This window comes from Bubalus kerabau, chromosome 11, assembly GCF_029407905.1.
Source record: "Bubalus kerabau isolate K-KA32 ecotype Philippines breed swamp buffalo chromosome 11, PCC_UOA_SB_1v2, whole genome shotgun sequence".
NCBI classification, from domain to species: domain Eukaryota; kingdom Metazoa; phylum Chordata; class Mammalia; order Artiodactyla; family Bovidae; genus Bubalus; species Bubalus kerabau.
The window spans coordinates 77,859,390-77,878,153 of NC_073634.1; the positions used below are offsets into that span (position 1 = coordinate 77,859,390).

The 18,764-nt window shown below is 45.8% G+C and overlaps 2 protein-coding genes across 6 annotated transcripts in view; one reads left to right on the top strand and one right to left on the bottom strand.

Moving 5' to 3' along the window:
* Window positions 1-13,338, bottom strand: FKBP1B (FKBP prolyl isomerase 1B). 4 transcript variants are annotated; one of them, XM_055540813.1, is made up of 4 exons: window positions 13,209-13,338; window positions 6,757-6,804; window positions 1,647-1,759; window positions 1-609 (listed from the first exon to the last, which is right to left on the bottom strand). In XM_055540813.1, the coding sequence occupies exons 3-4, from the start codon at window positions 1,755-1,757 to the stop codon at window positions 481-483; spliced, it is 240 nt and encodes a 79-aa protein (XP_055396788.1). In that variant the 5' UTR covers window positions 1,758-1,759; window positions 6,757-6,804; window positions 13,209-13,338; the 3' UTR covers window positions 1-480. The 4 variants fall into 4 exon arrangements, with proteins under 4 accessions (XP_055396788.1, XP_055396787.1, XP_055396785.1 ...); XM_055540812.1 differs by lacking the exon at window positions 13,209-13,338 and adding an exon at window positions 10,798-10,988 and having other exon boundaries at window positions 1-654; XM_055540810.1 differs by lacking the exon at window positions 13,209-13,338 and adding an exon at window positions 10,798-10,984.
* The window catches only part of WDCP (WD repeat and coiled coil containing), a 14,914-nt gene continuing 9,334 nt past the window's right edge, over window positions 13,185-18,764 (top strand). The window contains exon 1 of one of the 2 annotated variants that reach the window (XM_055540800.1): window positions 13,185-13,318. The gene's annotated coding sequence lies outside the window, so the exon portion shown is untranslated. The remainder of the gene's footprint in view (window positions 13,319-18,764) is intronic. The other variant, XM_055540799.1, reaches the window with a different exon arrangement.

An 18,764-nucleotide genomic window follows, 5' to 3' on the forward strand; every position in this document is an offset into this window, starting at 1 on the left:
TTTGTCAAGCACAGAGCCTTTATTTTACATACCGTTTTCAAAGAGGACATTGTTTAAGTCAGCAGAACTTCCGAGAGAGAAAGTGACAGCAAAGGTAACTGGCTCAAGTCCCTCTGTGTACAGCACGTACGTTTCATGTCTGAGCACCTTGTGTGTCTGGCTTAAGTAAAAGTAAGGCAGTGTAGATTGTGCGAACAAGAAATCTGTTCTGTGATCAGGAATGGCTGCTACATGCATCACGCAAAATGCACAACCGGAAACATTTCAATCTGCAACCGAAGTTTCCTCAAGCAAAGATTAGCGTGAACAGGGATGGAACACAGACAGAGCAACTTGGGCAGAGAGAATGGATAATGCCATGGGACAGTGAGGTTAGCGCACTGATCAAGAGCCCCAAGCAGGAGGAGCCGTCCCAGTGGCCGAGCAGGCTAGGAGGGTGAGCAGCAGCCATCTCCAGCCACCTTCAGTTCCTTCCTGCCTTCACTCTAGGTTGAGCAGCTCCACGTCAAAGATGAGGGTGGCATTGGGAGGGATGACACCGGGGTGGCCTGTGGCTCCATATGCCACATCGGGAGTGCAGGTCAGCTTCGCCCTCTGCCCCAAGCTCATCTAGCAGGGATGGGGGCAGATGGGGAGAGGAGAAAGAGGACCCAGCTTGATTTAAAAGAAAAAAGTAAGGTAACTATGTCATTTTCCCAAACCATCCTCATGGTAACCCTGAAGATCTGAGATGAATTTTATATGTGGCACACTGAAGTGATGCTAAGAGTTGTAACCAAGGCAAATTGCACGTCAGACTAGCCGAGACATAACTACGGACAGTAACTTCAACACTGTAGTCTCAAATTCATTGATCCAGCAAACAATGCTGGTTATTCAATTAGAGTGCCCTCAACACTTCAATCTGTTCATGATTTTTCCTTCTTTCAAAGAAGCCTAAAGAGGATGTGTAAAGACCATATATGCATGTATATACTCATGTAGGTGCTAGGACCAAGTCATTAGATTAAGAGATTAGAAGGCACAGCAAGGAACATCACATGACTTCATAGAGGAAGGAAGAAGAGCCTGAACCAGGGCTCATCACAGCAGTCCTCAAGGATTTGTCTGGCATTAGTGGGACAACTGGTGAAATTTGAATAATCAATTTTTAAATTTTGAGTAACTGATTCAAAAATTTGAACAGATTGGCCAATAGCATTGTATCAATGTTAATGTCCTGGTTTTGTTCACGGTACTATGTTACGTAAAACATTAATGTTTAGGGAAGCTAGGTAAAGAGTATACGAGAACTCTACTCATATATAATATTTTTGCAAGTCTGAAATTGGTGCTTTTTTTTTTAAAGTTAAAAAAACCCCTAAACACAGTAGCCTACCCCACCTCTTCTGCTGTTTCAGTCCTGAACAGCTAGTAGCTCATAGGCTTGCTCAGAACTGGAGGGATGTGCTTGGGAAGACAGCCCGAAGTGACAGGCAACAAAAGGGCTGGGGACACAAAGCCAGGACTGAAACTAGGTGGCATTGCCAAGCCCTGGCAGTGGAGTCAAAGCAGTGGTGGTCTGTGATGGGGGAGGGTGGAGGGCAGAGTGCAGAGCCCAGACCCCCAGCTGCTCAAACCCCCCTTAACAAGGATCCTCTTCTTACCTGGGCTGCGCCTTCTTCAAAACCCTTGATGACTTCCTGTTTGCCAATTCTGAACTTGAAAGGCTTGTTTCTGTCTCTGGATGAATCGAATTTCTTGCCATTTTGAAGCATTCCTATGAAAGCAAGGATAGGGTGGGAAAGAGCTGTGGTCGTGAGATAACTCCCATGTCAGGTTCAACATGTCTAGTATGGAATTCCTATTCTGTACAAACCTGCTGTCTTCCTGTCCTCCCTATCCATCCCATTGACTAAGCAAGAAACCTGGATACTTCCACATCCCGCCAATCACCAAATGGTACATATCTTTGAAGTCCAGCTATTTTCTCTACTTTTATTACCACCACCACCCTGTGGTCTCATCAACCCACTATCACACCTCACCTGTGGACAGGAACCAACTCTAACAAGCCTTGTTGCTCTGCTTTTACTCCTCCATTCCCTTTTCCACACTGCACCCAGAATGGTTTAAAACACACACATACACACACACACACGTGCACGCATGCAGGCGCACACGTGCCTGATCCTATCATTCCCTTGCTTCTATAACTTCCCTGAGGGAGAATCCGAATGTCTACATTGTATCCAGGTACTTTAAAATCTAGCTACTGCCTGCCTGACAACCTTCTCTCTGTCCTCCCCTTCTCCCCTTCCCTTTCCTATTTAGGTCAGACCTTTCTCAAGTACTTCTGCACATTGCAACTTTTTTATGCACCTTCCTTAGCCTGACAGTCTGTTTTCCCAGGCATTTCAGTTTCAGGTTGAGTCCTCACCTGATATTCTCAAGGTTCCCCCTCTACACAAAACTCAAAGGTCATATCATCCTTTATTGCAGTGAACAGTGTAAAGTGACCCAGCCAATCAGGGGCAGCCTCCAGACGTATTACAAAAGGACTGTGTGAACTCAGGACACCCTGAGTGTTTTCTTAGCAGACTGAAGCATCCCTCAGCCTCCAACTGCAGATATCTTGTCATTCTTGATGTACATACATGTGTTGTCTCAGTCCAGCTGCCTAAGAAACAAGAGCTGCTTTTCTGTTTTCTGTTCTTACTGGTGCCTCTAGCTCAAATATTAGACATTCTGCAAAGGATGCTATTTCACGTCTTCTTCTCATGGCCCCTGGACCACAACAGAAGGCAATCTGGGACCAGAGAAAGATCTAGCTTGTAAATTCAGAGACTGGATTCTGACTTCACTTTGGCACTAACTCACTGTGTGAACTTAGGCAGATCACTTTCTCTCTGATCTCAGATTTGCCATGTTTCACATGAGAGGTCTAGTGTCTAAGTATCTGTGATTCCACATCCTAATTCCTACAATATAAATGTATACAAGAGACATTCTTATTTACCTATTTTCTGGGCAGAATAAATTGGGCTCTTTCCCTGGGTACTAAATCAGGCAAAGAAGAAAACCCTATTGCTACACAGAGACACACACAGATGGATACTTCTGTATCAAATATACGAGATCAAATACAAACTCAAGCATACACACAGGTTGCTAAGATATTCAGAGATGTGCATGCATGCTCACATACATTTATGCACATGCACTCAGAAGAAAACCCTGATGGCCAAACAGATGCTAAGAAAATATTTAGATACATAGATATAATACAGTCACACAGACACAAACTTGTACCGTACACATATGGATATGCACATACACACACTCATATATTCACACCCTCCATTTAAAGACTGATTTTCTCATTCCCCATAATCCTCAGGTTTCATATGACTTAAACCACTTCAGACCATAAACTTTTATCTACTGCAGCAGGTTCAGTCAAAACCATGCAGTCCAGAAACAGACACCACAGACACATGGTGGCTGGATTTAACAAGAGTGCCATGGAAATGTAATGGACAAAGGGTGGGTTTTTTTTTTTTAATTAATGTTGCTGATTGACTGTATATACATATGAGGGAAAATGAACCGTCAAAGTGAACCCCTAATTCACCCACACATAAAAACCAACTCCAGATGAATCACAGGCCTAAATATGAAAGATAAAATAATAAAGCTTCTATGAAACAAGCTTCATCACCTAGGATAGACAAAGATTTCTGAACACAAAATTACTAACTGCAAAAGAAAAGATTCATATGTAGAACTTCATTAAAATTAAGAATTCTGTTCAAAATGGGACTTCCCATTGGAAGTGGTCCAGTGGCTGAGACTCTGTGCTCCTAATGTAGGGAGCCTGGGTTCGAACCCAGGTCAGGGAACTAGGATCCTGCATGCCACAGCTAAAGGATCTCATGTGCTGCAATGAAGACCCAGCATAGCCAAATAAATAAATCTATGTTTTTAAAAAGATCCTGCATGCTGCAACAAAGAGGGTCTCACATGCTGCAATTAAGACCCACTGCAGCCAAATAAATAAATAAAAATTTAAAAAAAAAGAAATCTGCTCAAAGGATGCCAATAAAGGAGTAAATAAAAACAGATGTTTTGGAATAGGAGATGTTTGGAATAGATATATCCAACAAAGGACTCAAATCCAGAATACAAATGAATTCCTACAGATCAATAAGATAAAGACAGACAACCTAATTTTTTCTTAAGTGGACAAAATTTAGGTGAACTACAGAGGACATCCAAATGACCAGGAAGCACATGAAAGGGTACTCAACTTCCTTAACCATCAGGCCTTTGCAAATCAAAACCACAAGGAGATACCCTGGGAGGCCACCAGAGAGGGCCAAAATCAAAACTAAAACCTGAAGATACCAAGCGGTGATGAGGATGCCAGAGAACTGGAATGCTCAGACATGGCTGGTGGCAGTGGAAACTGGCACAACTACTTTGGAAAGCTATTCAGCAGGATCTGCTGCCTCTGAGCAGGTATAACCCTGTGCCCCAGCAATTCCACTCCTATGTTTAGCCAACCAGGTTGTCTACATATGTGCACCAGAAAACATCTACAAGACTCTTCAAAGCAACTGCTACTGCTAAGTCACTTCAGTCGTGTCTGACTCTGTGCAACCCCATAGAGGGCAGCCCACCAGGCTCCTCCGTCCCTGAGATTCTCCAGGCAAGAACACTGGAGTGGGTTGCCATTCCTTCTCCAATGCCTGAAAATGAAAAGTGAAACTGAAGTTGCTCAGTCGTGTCTGACCCTCAGCGACCCCATGGACTGCAGCCTTCCAGGCTCCTCCATCCATGGGATTTTCCAGGCAAGAGTACTGGAGTGGGGTGCCATTGCCTTCTCCGTTCAAAGCAACACCATTCATAATGTCTAAAAACTAACAATCCAAATGTTCATCAACTGTAGAAAGGATAAATTGCAATATATTCACAAAATGACCTGTACAGGAATAAAAAGAGCAAACTCCTGGATAAATCTCATGCACATAAAAAGTGAAATAAGAGACCTAATGAGTGAAATAACCCCAAAACAAAAGAGTACGTACTCTATGAGATGAAACCAATCCATAGGGACAAAAAGTTAGAATGCTAGTTACCTTTAGGGAGATGTAATGACTGGCGGGGTGGATTCCCAGGTGGCACCAGTGGTAAAGAACCCCCTGCCAATGCAGGAGATGCAGGAGACGTAAGAGACGTGGGTTTGAACCCTGGGTTGGGAAGATACCCTGGAGGAGGGCCTGGCAACCCACACCAGTATTCTTGCCTGGAGAACCCCATGGACAGAGGAGTTTAGTGGGCTACAGTCCATACAGTCGCAAAGAGTCCGACATGACTGAAGCAACTTAGTATGCACGAGTGAATGACTGGGAGGAGGCATAGGGGACAGACCAGGAGGTGCTGGAAAGGTCTGTTGATCTGGGGGGTGGTTACATAAGTGTGATCACTTTTGAAAAATTTCATCAAGCTGTACATCTTAGAGTTATATTCTCTAGTGTATTTACATATAATACAGTTTACCAAAAATTCCCAGTCTCCGACTGGGTTTGATGAGACAGTCCCTCCCCAGACCAGACCTGCCCATGTCTAATGTTAGTATTTAATGCACATTGCCTCCTGTCTGCATGTATTGTGAAAAGTCTTTACAAAAGGATGTTGTGGTTTCGGTAACTTGATAAGTACCAGTCTGTCTGCAACATGTAGAACAGATAAATCAATTACACAGGTCAGAGGCCCCAGAAGGCTCATGGTAATTAGGACACATCACCGGGAGATGAAACACAGCTCCAGCCCACTGACGTCAGCCACCGGCAGCACAGCTGTTGAGAAATACCCACACTGTCTGCCTAGAATTAACCTGGCACTTCACACTGGCCCAGAGAACTGCTAAAAATGGCCCCCATCTGACTCTATCCTAGGAATTAAACTGGGCTTGCTGTCTGCGAAGTGGCTGTCACCAAGTTCACCACATTGGGAAGAAGGTCACAAGGCAGAGCACTCCCCCTGCACCACCCTTGGAACAAACATCTGCTCATCAATCTTCAGCCAGAAGTCCTCAGGAACTCCATCTAGAATGTTCCTCAGTCCACCTGGCCTTCCAGTCCAGATCATCCATGAGGGCTCAGCAGAGATGTGGGCCCTCCTCTGCTCCCACAGCACCACAGGCACTGCCCTCCCCCATGCCCACAACCCTGGTGAAGGTAGGGATCCTCTTGTTTCATGCTTGTGTCCCCACTGATCAGCACACCTCTTGTACACAGTAAGTGATCAGGAAGAGTAGACTGAATAGTCTATTTCCCCCAAAAGAAAGGGGATTCTGAGGAAGCCAAGACTTCACTTTTTTCATAACACTGTAGGATGAAAAGGAAGTCTGCAGGGGGGTCAGGACTCTGAGAGCTATAAGAGGAATTTCCAACTTTCAGACAGAACCAGGGGGGCCAAGGCTCCATCCTGCCTGCAACAGACAGAAGGGAAATGGAGATGGCTGAATTTGTCAGAGGCTGGTACCATGGTAGCTCTTGCTGGTAGAAGAGGGGAGGGATTAACCTTGGCACTGCCCTTTCTCATTCCCTCAAGGCTGGCTGGGGGAGATGGGGATGGCTGGTCAGTGGAAGACTTGGCTACCCTGGGGTTTCAGCCTATTCCAGGGGAGCAGATACCTCTGGAGAGGTATCAGAGTAGAGACCTGCCTGCAGAGGGGCAGGTTTGGATGAGAGGGTAAGGGGTGAAGCCTACCTGTGTAGTGCACCACGCACGTCTGGCCCTTCTTGGGGAATGTCCTTCCTGCAAGGAGACACAAAGATCAGGAATGAACAGCAAATTGGGAAAAGTCACCGGGGACATTCAGGTGTGACTTGTGACCAAGAGCTCTGGCCCACATTCCCCTCCATACCACGGAGAAGCCCATGGCTCCAGTTCTGGCTCTGTGCTTTGTATGAGCCAGTGGCTATGATGAGCGACTTCACTTCTCTGGCCTTGATCTGAACATTATTTCCTTGGGTTCCACAACTTCGCTCTCTCCCGGTTGTTTCCCTTTCTTTGATTGCTCTTTTTACTTTCCTCCATCCATTCCACAAACCTGACAGCCTACTATCTGGCAGGCCTGGACTAGATTCCAGAGACACAGAGCAATCTATGAACTCACAATGAGGTCAGGGAAATAGATGCATAAATAATAGATTATAAGGCAGGGTGACGACTGCACAAGGATGAATAAACAGTGAAAGTCACTCAGTCATGTCCGACTCTTTGCGATCTCATGGACTATACAATCCATGGTATTCTGCAGGCGAGAATACTGGAGTGGGTAGCCTTTCCATTCTCCAGCGGATCTTCCTGACCCAGGAATTGAACTGGGGTCTCCTGCATTGGAGGCAGATTCTTTACCAACTGAGCTATCAGGGAAGCCCGATGATTCTGAATAAACAGAATCATTCACAAATATTTACTAAATACCTGCTCTGTGTAAGGCCTGATCTCAGGATACACCAGTGAGTTACACAGACCAGACAAGATCGCTACTCTTTTGAAATTTACATTCTAATGGCGGGAGACAAACAATACTCCACTAAACAAGACAATATAGATTGTGATAAGTTCTCTAAAGAAAATAAACACAATGATGAATTGCAGAGACATACAGTGGGACAGGTCATTTCAGAATGGCTGGTCCAGGACAGCCTCTCAGAGGACATGACATTTGAACTGAGACTTGAAGGATGAGGAACACACTGGGAAAAGCACTGCGGGAAGAAGCAGCCGGCAGTGCATAAACCATGAAGCAGGAAAGGATCAATGCATTTACAGAATGAAAGGAGCCTAGATGACTGGAAAGAAGGGAAGGAGGTGGAGACAAGTGGGAAAGAGCCAGATCATACAGGGCCTGCAGAGCCGGATTTAATTCTGCAAATTCTTTAAGTGCAACAAGAAGGCATGGGAGGGCTTTAAGCAAGAGAATGACATAATCTGAATTAAGATTTTATAAGATCACTCTGGCTGCTCTGTGTAGGATGGACAGTTAGGCGCCTGTTGCAATAATCCAGACAGAAAATCAATGATGGCTTGAATTAAAGTGGTTGGCAGCAGAGAAGAGAGTAAAATAGATGGGAGATATATTTTGGAATTGGAGCTGACAGGACATGCTAATGGCATGGAGAAGGGTATCCAGGATGTGGGAGAAGCATGATGTTAAGGTTTTAGGGTGGGTGACTGGAAGGCTGGAGGAGCTGATTCCTGAGATGGGGAAGACTGACGAGGCACAGATTTGTGCAGGTGGCAATCTTGAGATACTATTAAGACATATGAGCTTGTACTGCAAGTAGGCAGATGGAGAGTCTGCACTGGAGCTATAAATTTGGGTGGGATCTAAAGGCCATGGGACTGGATAACAAAGCCTTGGGAGGGTGAACAGCTGAGCCAACATGTAGATGAGGCCCCAGGGAGGGAGCAACTAACTAGTGTCAGGGAAAGTATTGGAGAGGAGATAATGGTTAAACTGGGTCTTAAAAGATGAGTAACTTGCCAGAGGAAGTAAGGGAAATAATTTGGGAAGAGTGAACCACATGTTCAAAGGCTTCGAGTCACACAGTAATGGGAGCCTGTCTGGTTTCCTGCTGTAACCTTAAGGTCTAGCATACAGTATAAGCTCAATAAATATTTGCTGAATGGCTGGTGTGTTTAACAACTTGCAGACAGCTCGATAAAGCCAGAGAAAAGTTGGTGGTAGGGATAGGGACTGCTAGTGAGAGATGAGGCTCCAGTGTGGAAGGTAACAGAAGGCTATATCTGTCTGCCTGGAGAAAAAGGAGGATTTCTTAAAACATTTTATGCCCAGAGAGGGGCATGATCAGATATGCATTTTAAAGAGTGCACAGACTGTGGTGGAGAAAACCGTGAGGGTGAGGTGGGAGGCCAGACGGAAGGCCAGGAGGTGAGACTGGAGGTGGGAAGACCAGTTTAGAGACTGTGGAAATCCAGGTGAGAGATGATGGTGGCTGGAACTAGGGCAGAGGCTGAGGAGATGGAGTCTTCAAGATACTCAGCAGGAGAAGTAGGCAGGATTTGTTGTAGGCTTGACCAAGACAGACATCCTCAGCACAGCAGCATCGTTATTGAAATATTAATTGGTGCATTCTCCCACTCTGGGTTACAGCATGGTAGCTGGCCCTTCTGTGCTTCCTTGACTTGGGGGTTTAGACTGAAGTAAAAGCAGAAAGCCAAAGTTCCTCTGCGCCAAGTCACTTCAGTCATGTCTGACACTTTGCGACCCAAAGGACGGTAGCCCATCCATGGGATTCTCCAGGCAAGAATACTGGAGTGGGTTGCCATTTCCTCCTCCAGAGGATCTTCCTAACCCAGAGATCGAACCCAGTTCTCTTATGTCTCCTTGCATTGACAGGTGGATTCTTTACCACTAGTGCCACCTGGAAAGTTCCTCCAGGCTTTCCCTAAAAATCTGATCTGCTTCAAGAGAAAAGCCCCTTGTCCCTAGCCAGGGAGGGAGGATAAGGAGAGAACACTCTAAAGGCTTCTTTGAGCCAGGGGAGGGAGAAGAGGCCTGGAGGCCCCTGGCAGAATTCTAAGGCAGTGCCCTGGGTGGGGGAGGGCAGAGGAGGTAAAAAGACCTCAGGGAGATACTTCCTGGCACCCAGTACAGAGGTTCCCAGCATAGAAAAAGAAGCCTGTACCTCTGGAGTGATCCAAGGTCCTGGCTGGGACTCCTAGGGACCACTGCTTTTAAATGAGGAGGGTGGCCAGGAGCCAAGAGTCCCTCCAATTTCCTGGGGTTGGGGAGTGTCAACACTGCCTGACATGCAGTTTGCCTGTCAAATCCTGCAGAAATGTGGGCTCCAGTCTGTATTAAGGTTGGTTTAAGAAATGGAGAAAGCTACTCCTGGCACATCCAAACTCAATTACACAAGGGTGATGCTTGGGATGCCTGGCTTGGGAAAGTGTCGGGTGCCAACCCAAGGCAGGAAGCAAGGGAACACAGGGGAGCGCCTGGGAGTGGGGAAGACCAGGAGCAGGAGTTCTGTTTTGGACTCGCTGACTTTGAGGAATCCGTGGGACTTCCAGGTAGAGGCTGAGCAGCGGCTGGATAAACGGACCACCGTGAACTCAAATCCGAGGCCTGGGCTGGACGCTTAAGTTTGGGGGCCATCGGTTTCAGCCGCTCATGAAAGCCGTGGGAGTGGACAGGCTGGCCGGAGAGGCTGAGTCGGGCAGGGAGCATAAAGCAAGATGCAGAGGCAGTGGAGGAAGTGCTCCGCCTTTTCCAGACTGGCTCGGTCCCTACAGCGTCTCACCGCCCAGATCGCGGGGGGCCGCCCGATCAGAGGCCCGGAAGCGGGTGCGTTAGAAGGGGGCTGCCCCGAGCAGAAGAGACCCCAAAGCATCTCTTTCCCCCGTTTCCTAGAGCTCACCCAGCAAGGCAGGGAAAGCAGAGGTGTAACCCGGCCCTAGGAAATCAGCAGCAGCGGATAACCGAGCGTTTCCAGCCGCAGCAGCGCCAGCCGGAGGCGCCCGGGGCGGTGGCGGGCCGCAGACCCCAGCCTCCCAGCCTCCGCCTTCGTTCCTCTAGGTGAGCAAGCGCGGAGTGGGGATGGCGAAGGATGTCTGCTAGAACCCCCAAAAATCCCATGTCGGGTCATCTCCGGCTGCCCCCATCCTAGGCCCGCTCCCCCTGTTCAGCACCCCTCCGCGCCACCTCGGAATCGGACCCCCCACCGGGCTCCGCCCCGAGACCCCTCCTCCTCCCCCTGCCCCGCCACCCGGTACCGTCTCCCGGGGAGATGGTCTCGATCTCCACGCCCATCGCGGTCCCACTGGCCCCGCCTCCGAGGGTCCCCGCTGCTGCCCCGACCCCGGCTCGGCTCCGGCCCTGGCCCGCTGGCACTCCGGCTCGCCTCCCCGCCGCCACTGCAGAGTCGGAGGAGGTGCGGCTGGAGTCGGGACCTGCGCAGGGAGGGGCCACGGGGAAGGGAGCGTCGGGGCGGAGCGGCGCGGAAAGGTGGGGTCGACCGGGGCGGGGCCCGGGGGGGAGCGACCCTGAAGCGACTGCTCCAGAGCTTGACCAGGCTAAGGATCATTAACCCACTGATTGGGGAAGATGTTGAGGAAGGCATGCAGACACTAGTGCATCTACCCACCCATCTGTCCCTCCCTCTCTCCCTCCCTCCCTCCCTCCATCCATCCGTCAACACATTTATGTAGCACCTACTACAGTCAAAGCTATAGTTTTTCCAGTAGTCATGTATGTATGCGAGAGTTGGACCATAAAAGAAGGTTGAGCCTTGAAGAATTCATGCTTAACTGTGGTGCTGGAGAAGGCTCTTGAGAGTCCCTTGGACTGCAAGGAGATCAAGCCAGTCAATCCTAAAGGAAATCAAGCCTGAATATTCATTGGAAGGACTGATGCTGAAACTGAAGCTCCAATACTTTGGCCACTCATGTGAAGAACTGACTCATTGAAAACGACCCTGATGCTGGGAAAGATTGAGTGAGTGAAAGTTGTCAGACTTTTTGCGACTCCATAGACTGTATAGTCCATGGAATTCTCTAGGCCACAGTACTGGAATGGGAAGCCTTTCCCTTCTCCAGGGGATCGTCCCAACCTAGGGATCGAACCCGGGTCTCCCGCATTGCAGGCGGATTCTTTACCAGCTGGGAAAGATTGAAGACAGGAGGAAAAGGGGACGACAGAGGACATTATGGTTGGATGGCATCACCGACAGAATGGATATGAGTTTGAGCAAGCTCTGAGCTCTGGGAGATGGACAGGGAAGTCTGGAGTGCTGCAGTCCATGGGGTTGCAAAACATGGGACACCATTGAGCAACTGAACAACAGCTCTGTGTTAAGCTGGGGGTGGGTAGGGGGAGCAGTCAACTTGGTCTCACAGGTAGGTGGAGAGGGCCAGCAACTAAACCAACACTTTAATTAACTGCACTCACTGCCATAGAGTTCAGAACGTCATGGAAGCACCAGGGAGGTACCTACCCCAGCTAGGCTGTTGGAATCTGTAGGGGCAAGTTGTGGGGGTGGTGGAAGGGGTGGGTGGAAAATAAACCAGTAATTACTGACTCTCCCCCACCCACCTACACCCCTATACTCCATCCTGCATAGTTCTTAGGTAGGCACAGGTGGCCTCCAGCCTTTCAAGGCAGAGAACTGCACCCTGGGGATACCAACCGAATTAAGACAGAATCGTTGTCCTGGAGGAATCCAGGCTGTGATGAGGACACGAACAGTTACCGCCTGGAGTGATTTAAGTTGTGGGATGAATGAATGAATGAATGAATGATTTCTACCAGACCCTTCACCTCCTTCCAAAGGAGACCCAGGAATCTAAAAAGGTATTTTTTGGAGGAGGTAAGCATTTGAAAAATGAACGGAACTTTCAATTTTTTCTCTCTCTTCATGCATTGATGCAAAAATTGATACGAAGGTATGGTTCTGACAAGTGGAGCAGGAAGACAGGCATGGGAAGAAAAGCCTGAGCAAAGAAGAGCGAGCTCTAGAGGTGTTACTTCTCCACTTCCGCATCACTTCCGCACTCCCCTCTCCTCCCGGATGGTCAAGGCACGGACTTCAGATTATCAGAAGGAGGGCTGGCTGTGTGTTCAACAAACATGATCAACTATTGTGAGGGTCAGGATCTGAAATTCCCCATGAGCTGCCCCAAGGCGTGGCCCAGAATCTGGCAGGGGTATAGCTGGCTTTAAGCCTAGTGAGTTGTAGCTATGGGCAGGCACTTTTGGGGTAAGTGTAGAATAGCGGTTTGTAATTAGGGCAGGTCCATGGAGCGGAGTCAGTTACATTCACCCTATTTTGTGTATGGAGAACATTTTTCTGAGATTTTAAAGAGGTTTTCAACTCCTTCTCTACCTCCCCCTCCCCGCTGCTTCCCTGAAAAGCTAAGAAACCGTGTTGATTCTAGGGCTCCCAGACTCCTTCTTAGACTACGAAGACCGAAAAGATGCGGGGGGAAGCGCTAAACCTCTCAAGTGAGGAACGGTATCAATAGCAGTGTTACCTTCGATGGCGTTTCAGGCGGAATACAACTCCCAGAGGTCTGTGCGGCAAAGCTCGAGCTTATTGGCCAATGGGAAGGACTGTCTCATAACGGGACACAAACAATAGCCAATAGGCAGGGGGAATTGCCGAGCTTGTACAGCCCGGCTCACCTACCGGGCTCTGGGAACCGATGCTTCCGGAATCTGCTTGGGACTTCGGATCCGAGGTCTGTGAGCTCCGGAGGCCGCGGGAAACTGATTTTCTGTGGGGCAGTGAGACCAAAGGTATTTAGTCTCTACTGCTTTCCGGCCTGGCCGCTGTAGGGGAGGCCAGGTGGGCGGGGACGGAAGTGGAGGGATCTGCACTTTGGCAGACGCGGATTAGAGGAAGGGTTACAGGTGTGCGGAGAAGATGGCTAGAATGGAGGGGGGCCATGTGAGAGGGCTGGCGGATGCGGACGAGCAGGGGGTGGGTTTAAACTAGAGAATATATTACTTGTGCCTCACGAGTGACGCTTCTGGGAATATATCCTAAGGAAGCCATTCAAAATAAACATGCTTTATGCATAAATACCTTTATCCCAGCGGTATTTGTAAAAAGATAAAGTTGGCTATAACCAGGTATCTCACCAGTGAGGAAAAATTATGGCACTTTCTCAACAGTGAGGAAAAGTGGTATGAAGTAGCTTCTAAAAGTAATTTATAAAGCTTTTAAATAACATGGGTAAAATCCTAATATAATGTGAAGCGAAAAAATCGTGGTATGAAATGGTGCTGCTGCTGCTGCTGCTGCTGCTAAGTTGCTTCAGTCATGTCCGACTCTGTGCGACCCCATAGACGGCAGCCCACCAGGCTCCCCCGTCCCTGGGATTCTCCATGCAAGAACACTGGAGTGGGTTGCCATTTCCTTCTCCAATGCATGAAAGTGAAAAGTGAAAGTGAGGTAGCTCAGTCGTGTCCGACTCTTCGCGACCCCATGGACTTCAGCCTACCAGGCTCCTCCATTCATGGGATTCTCCAGGCAAGAGTTCTGGAGTGGGGTGCCATCGCCTTCTCCAATGAAATGGTGCAGTATGAGTGAAAAAGTTTAACATCAACTGCATAGAAAAATGCCTGAAAGGTTGCAGTCATAATTTTCTTTCGTTGAATTTGAGTGTGTGTGTGTGTGTGTGTGAATTTACCTTTTGACCTTTAAAAAAAAATATATTGGACTATAGTCGATTTAAAATGTTTGTTAGTTCTGCTATACAGCAAGTGCATCAGTTATACATACACATATAGCCACCCTTTTTAAGGTTCTTTTCTCAATTAAGTGATTTCAGAGTGTTGAGAATACTTCTCTGTGCTATACAATTGTTCAGTTTCTACGTTTTGAGGAGTCTTTTGTGGCCCCATGGACTGTAGCCTCCCAGGCAAGAATATTGGAATGGGTTGACATTTCCTTCTCCAGAAAATCTTCCCCATCCAGGGATTGAAGTTGAGTCTTCTGCATGGCAGGCAGATTCTTTACCATCTGAGCCACCAGGGAAGGCTCATACTGTACAGTAGGTCCTTATTAGTTATCTATTTTGTATATAGCAGTGTGTATGTCAATCCCAGTCTCCCTGTTTACCCCCTCTTTCCTCCCTGGTAACCACAAGTTTGTTTTCTACATGTGTGACTCTATTTCTGTTTTGTAAATAAGCTCATTTGTACCATTTTTAAAGATTTTACATATAAGCAATGTCATATTCCTAAAGGAGATCAGTCCTGGATGTTCATTGGAAAGACTGATGTTGAGGCTGAAACTCCAATACTTTGGCCACCTGACGCGAAGAGCTGACTCATTGGAAAAGACTCTGATGCTGGTAAAGATTGAGGGCAGGAGGAGAAGGGGACAACAGAGGATGACATGGCTGGATGGCATCATCGACTCGATGGACATGGGTTTGGGTGGACTCCGGGAGTTGGTGATGGACAGGGAGGCCTGGCGTGCTGTGGTTCATGGGGTCACAAAGAGTTGGACACGACTGAGCGGCTGAACTGAACTGAACTGATATGGGAATTTGTCTTTCTCTGACTTATTTCACTCAATATGAGAATTTCTAGGTCCTTTTGACCTTTCTTATGTATTTAAAACAACAAGTGTAAAGAACTTGGAATTATTTTATAATGAAAACACAGTAAATTTGGAAAAACAAGTTGGGGAGTATGTAACTTTAAACTTACTGGAAGTGCTCCAATTCACCTGAGCCCCTTGACTGTCACTATGAGTTGTCTTAGTTTTTTTTTTTTTTTGGCTGTGCTGCATCTTAGTTACAGCTCATGTGATCTAGTTCCTTGACCAGGGACTGAACCTGGGTCCCCTGCATTGGGAGTGCAGAATCTTAGCCCCTGGACCACCAAGGAAGTTCCAGGAGTTGTCTTTAAAAACGATTAGAAACAGAAGAATTAAATGGCTATAGACTGAACACCAGATCCTGGTTCTGGCCTTATCTCTCCTGAATGAATACATTCAGCTTTTCATTTTGTAGAGGAACCAGGGTTCCTGATTTGAGAAACCTTATCATCTGAAGGTGGAGAGACTAACAGGTGTACATACCGTTAGCTTCAGGCAAATATTTTAAAAGATAACAAAATAATTGAGGTACACCTGAAGGTCTTTCACCTTTGTCCTCTTGGTTCTCTGATCTTTTTACTACGAGCTCTGTAACAGTGACTCCCAAATCCTTACCTCTGACTGCCTAAGGTGCAATCTTAAATAAAGCACGTGCATGCATGCTCAATTGCTTCAATCGTGTCCGACTCTTTGCGACCCTGTGGACTGTATCCTGCCAGTTTCCTCTGTCCATGGGATTTTCCCGGCAAGAATACTGGAGTAGGTTGCCAGGTCCTCCTCCGGGGGATTCCCCCCAACCCAGGGATTGAACCTGCAACTCCTGTGTCTCCGGCATTACAGGCAGATTCTTTACTGCTAAACCACCGGGGAAGCCCACATTAAACTTGTTGCACACTACATTGTTCTTACCTCTGAAGCATGCTCTGCCTTCTGTAGCTCTGATTAATGGTTCATCAATTTCCCAAGCTGAAAATTTGCATGTTGTCCTTAATTCTTCTTTTTTCCTTAGCACTCATTCCACTTGATAATCTATTTCAGTTGTCTTAAAAGTATCTCGTAGCTACAAGCTTGGCTCACTTTCTCATCCTGACATTCACATTATCTGTGTCCCGCGTTTTTAAAATTAATTAATTGATTAATTTTTTTAATTGATTAATTTTTAACTGGAGGTGAATTGCTTTGCAGTGTTGCAATTGTTTCTGCCCATGGACCCTTATTAAACTTGTCAACTTCTTAGTTTCTCAGGTCTGTTCTGCACAATGTTGCATGAATGTGTACTGGTTTCTCTAAATTCCAAATTCTTCAGCAGGCCCTTTATGATCAGAGAGATAAGGTTGGAAAGGTGTAGCAGTATCAGAAAATATAAGGCCTTTGATGCTTTGCTAAACCATTTTGGAAGAACTTTTATATGTATAGACTGTGGAGACTCATCAAAGATATTTGAGCAGAAATGCAAAATCACCAGGAGCTGTGACTTTTCTCAGGCTTCCTTCGTGGCTCAGAGGTAAAGAATCCGCTTGCAATGCAGGAGACGCAGGAGATACGGGTTTGGTCCTTGGGTTGGGAAGATGCCCTGAAGGAGGAAATGGCCACCCACACCAGTACTCTTGCCTGGAAAATCCCATGGACAGAGGAGCCTGGTGGGCTACAGTTCGTAGGACATCTACAGTCCAAGTCGGACATCTCAAGATAATTCTGCCAACACTCAAAGAGTACAGGCTCTGTGGAAAAGATGAGACTGCGGTGAAGAGAATTTCTCCTTATCCTACTCTATTTAAAAGCAGGAGGTGGTCAGAACCTGGACTAATTATTGTTATGTGTTTGAGGAATATAGGCCAAATTTCCTTCATTTTTATTTTTAGTTTTATTGAAGTATGATTTATTTACAATATCATGTTAGTTTCAGGTATACAGCACAGTGACTCAGTTATATATATGTGTGTGTATATATAATTAGTGCTGCAGTGAACATTGTGTTGCTTGTATCTTTTTGAATTATAGTTTTCTCTGGCTATATGCCCAGGTGTGTGTGGGGGATTGCAGGATCATATGGTAACTCTAATTTTTTACCAGATTTCTTCTTGTTACTAAAGATAAGAATATTAAAATTAATTCTTCTAAAAAATTTCAGTGACTTTATTATCAAGTTTGTTTTTCCCTTATTCACAAACTCTTACCCTGGGCTAACCCTGGCCACACACACCCTCAATGACATTAGACTAACTTGGGTAGCCTAAAACATACCATATAAATTGCTTTTGATCTATAATTGGCCTATTAGGAATTTTCTCTGCCCAGGAAAATGTATCATGCATTATTTATCAATAAGAGTCTTTTAAAAGTGCATAAGTAGATATTAGGGAAGTATATATATTATCTTACACAAGACCAATGGGTTTGAGATGGCAGCCTTCTTCATTAGTTATGACAGAGGACATATTTCTCCATTTAGCAAGCTACTGCAGAACCACTTAATCTGACATCATATGTAGAAGTAAAACAGACCTTTCTGTCTTGGTAAAAGATTCTAAGAGTAGGGGCAAAGCTAGCAAAAAGGTATGAGAAAAAAATGCAGACAAATGAAAATCAAATCTACCAGTTTGGTGGAGAATATATTTCTTTGGATTTAGAGTCTGAAGACAGCTTCTCAAGTTCTGTCTTTGACGCTAAGTAAACCAGGCAGGGTTGAAAAATATCCATTAGATTCAGTGACATGAGTAGCACTGGTGGGATGGTGGGAGTTGTTTCAGAAGAGGTGAGAATGGAATCAGTTTGGAGTGGGTTAAGAAGAGAATGAGTGGTGAAGATGGACACTGCATGATTAGACAATTCTTTGATTAAACATTCTAAGATTAAACATCACTTAGAATGTGTTTATTGATCATCATAACTGTTTTGTAATATCAAATTGCCTGTTGATATTCTTCAGCCACTTAAAATTTTGTCTTTTTAACTGGCTCACAAGAACTTTTCATAAATTATTTTTTCACATTTGAATGTTTAGTTTCACTTTTCAATTACAAAAGGACTATTTGACTAAATGCTTATTAAAAAACAATTTTTCAAAAAATACAAAAATAAAGACTGTTCCACCGTCTCTCTTTTCCCATCTCACTCCTTCTCAGCATGTACTGTGAACAGTTTGGTATGTGTTATTTCTGATCTTTTTCTGCATCTTTATGTAAATATATACAAACACATGTTTATAGACATAGAGAGGTGGATTTCTTTTCATAAATAGGAGCTTACCAGATGTGTTATATTATGAATTTCAGTGCTTTGGGGGAGGATTTTTCTGTGTCATTATTCATGGAGCTTCCGTATTTTTTAATGTATTTCCATATTGATGTACATTTAGATTTTTTTCTTATAAAAGATGCTATAGTAAATCTTTATACATATACATGCTGGAGTATTTTTATGGTACTGTGAAAAGTCTTTCTTTTAAATCTCTTATATTTTTTACATATTTTTTTGCATTTGGATCTTTAATTTATCTGGAAGATGTTTTGTTATAAGATATGGAAGGCAAGTTTCTTAACCTTTTAGAGCTTCAGCTCTGTTGTCTCTCACATAAGAATAATAGTGCTACCCTCACTGAACTATTACATGGATTGTGTTGAATTCCAGATG

Bases quoted from the DNA above. Each gene is read 5' to 3' on its own strand.
- FKBP1B (XM_055540810.1), bottom strand. From the start codon at position 10,834: ATGGGCGTGGAGATCGAGACCATCTCCCCGGGAGACG. The intron at 6,805-10,797 runs GTACCGGGTGGC...GTCTCCTTGCAG, and splicing joins GACCATCTCCCCGGGAGACG to GAAGGACATTCCCCAAGAAG. The intron at 1,760-6,756 runs GTAGGCTTCACC...TTGCTTTCATAG, and splicing joins GTGCGTGGTGCACTACACAG to GAATGCTTCAAAATGGCAAG.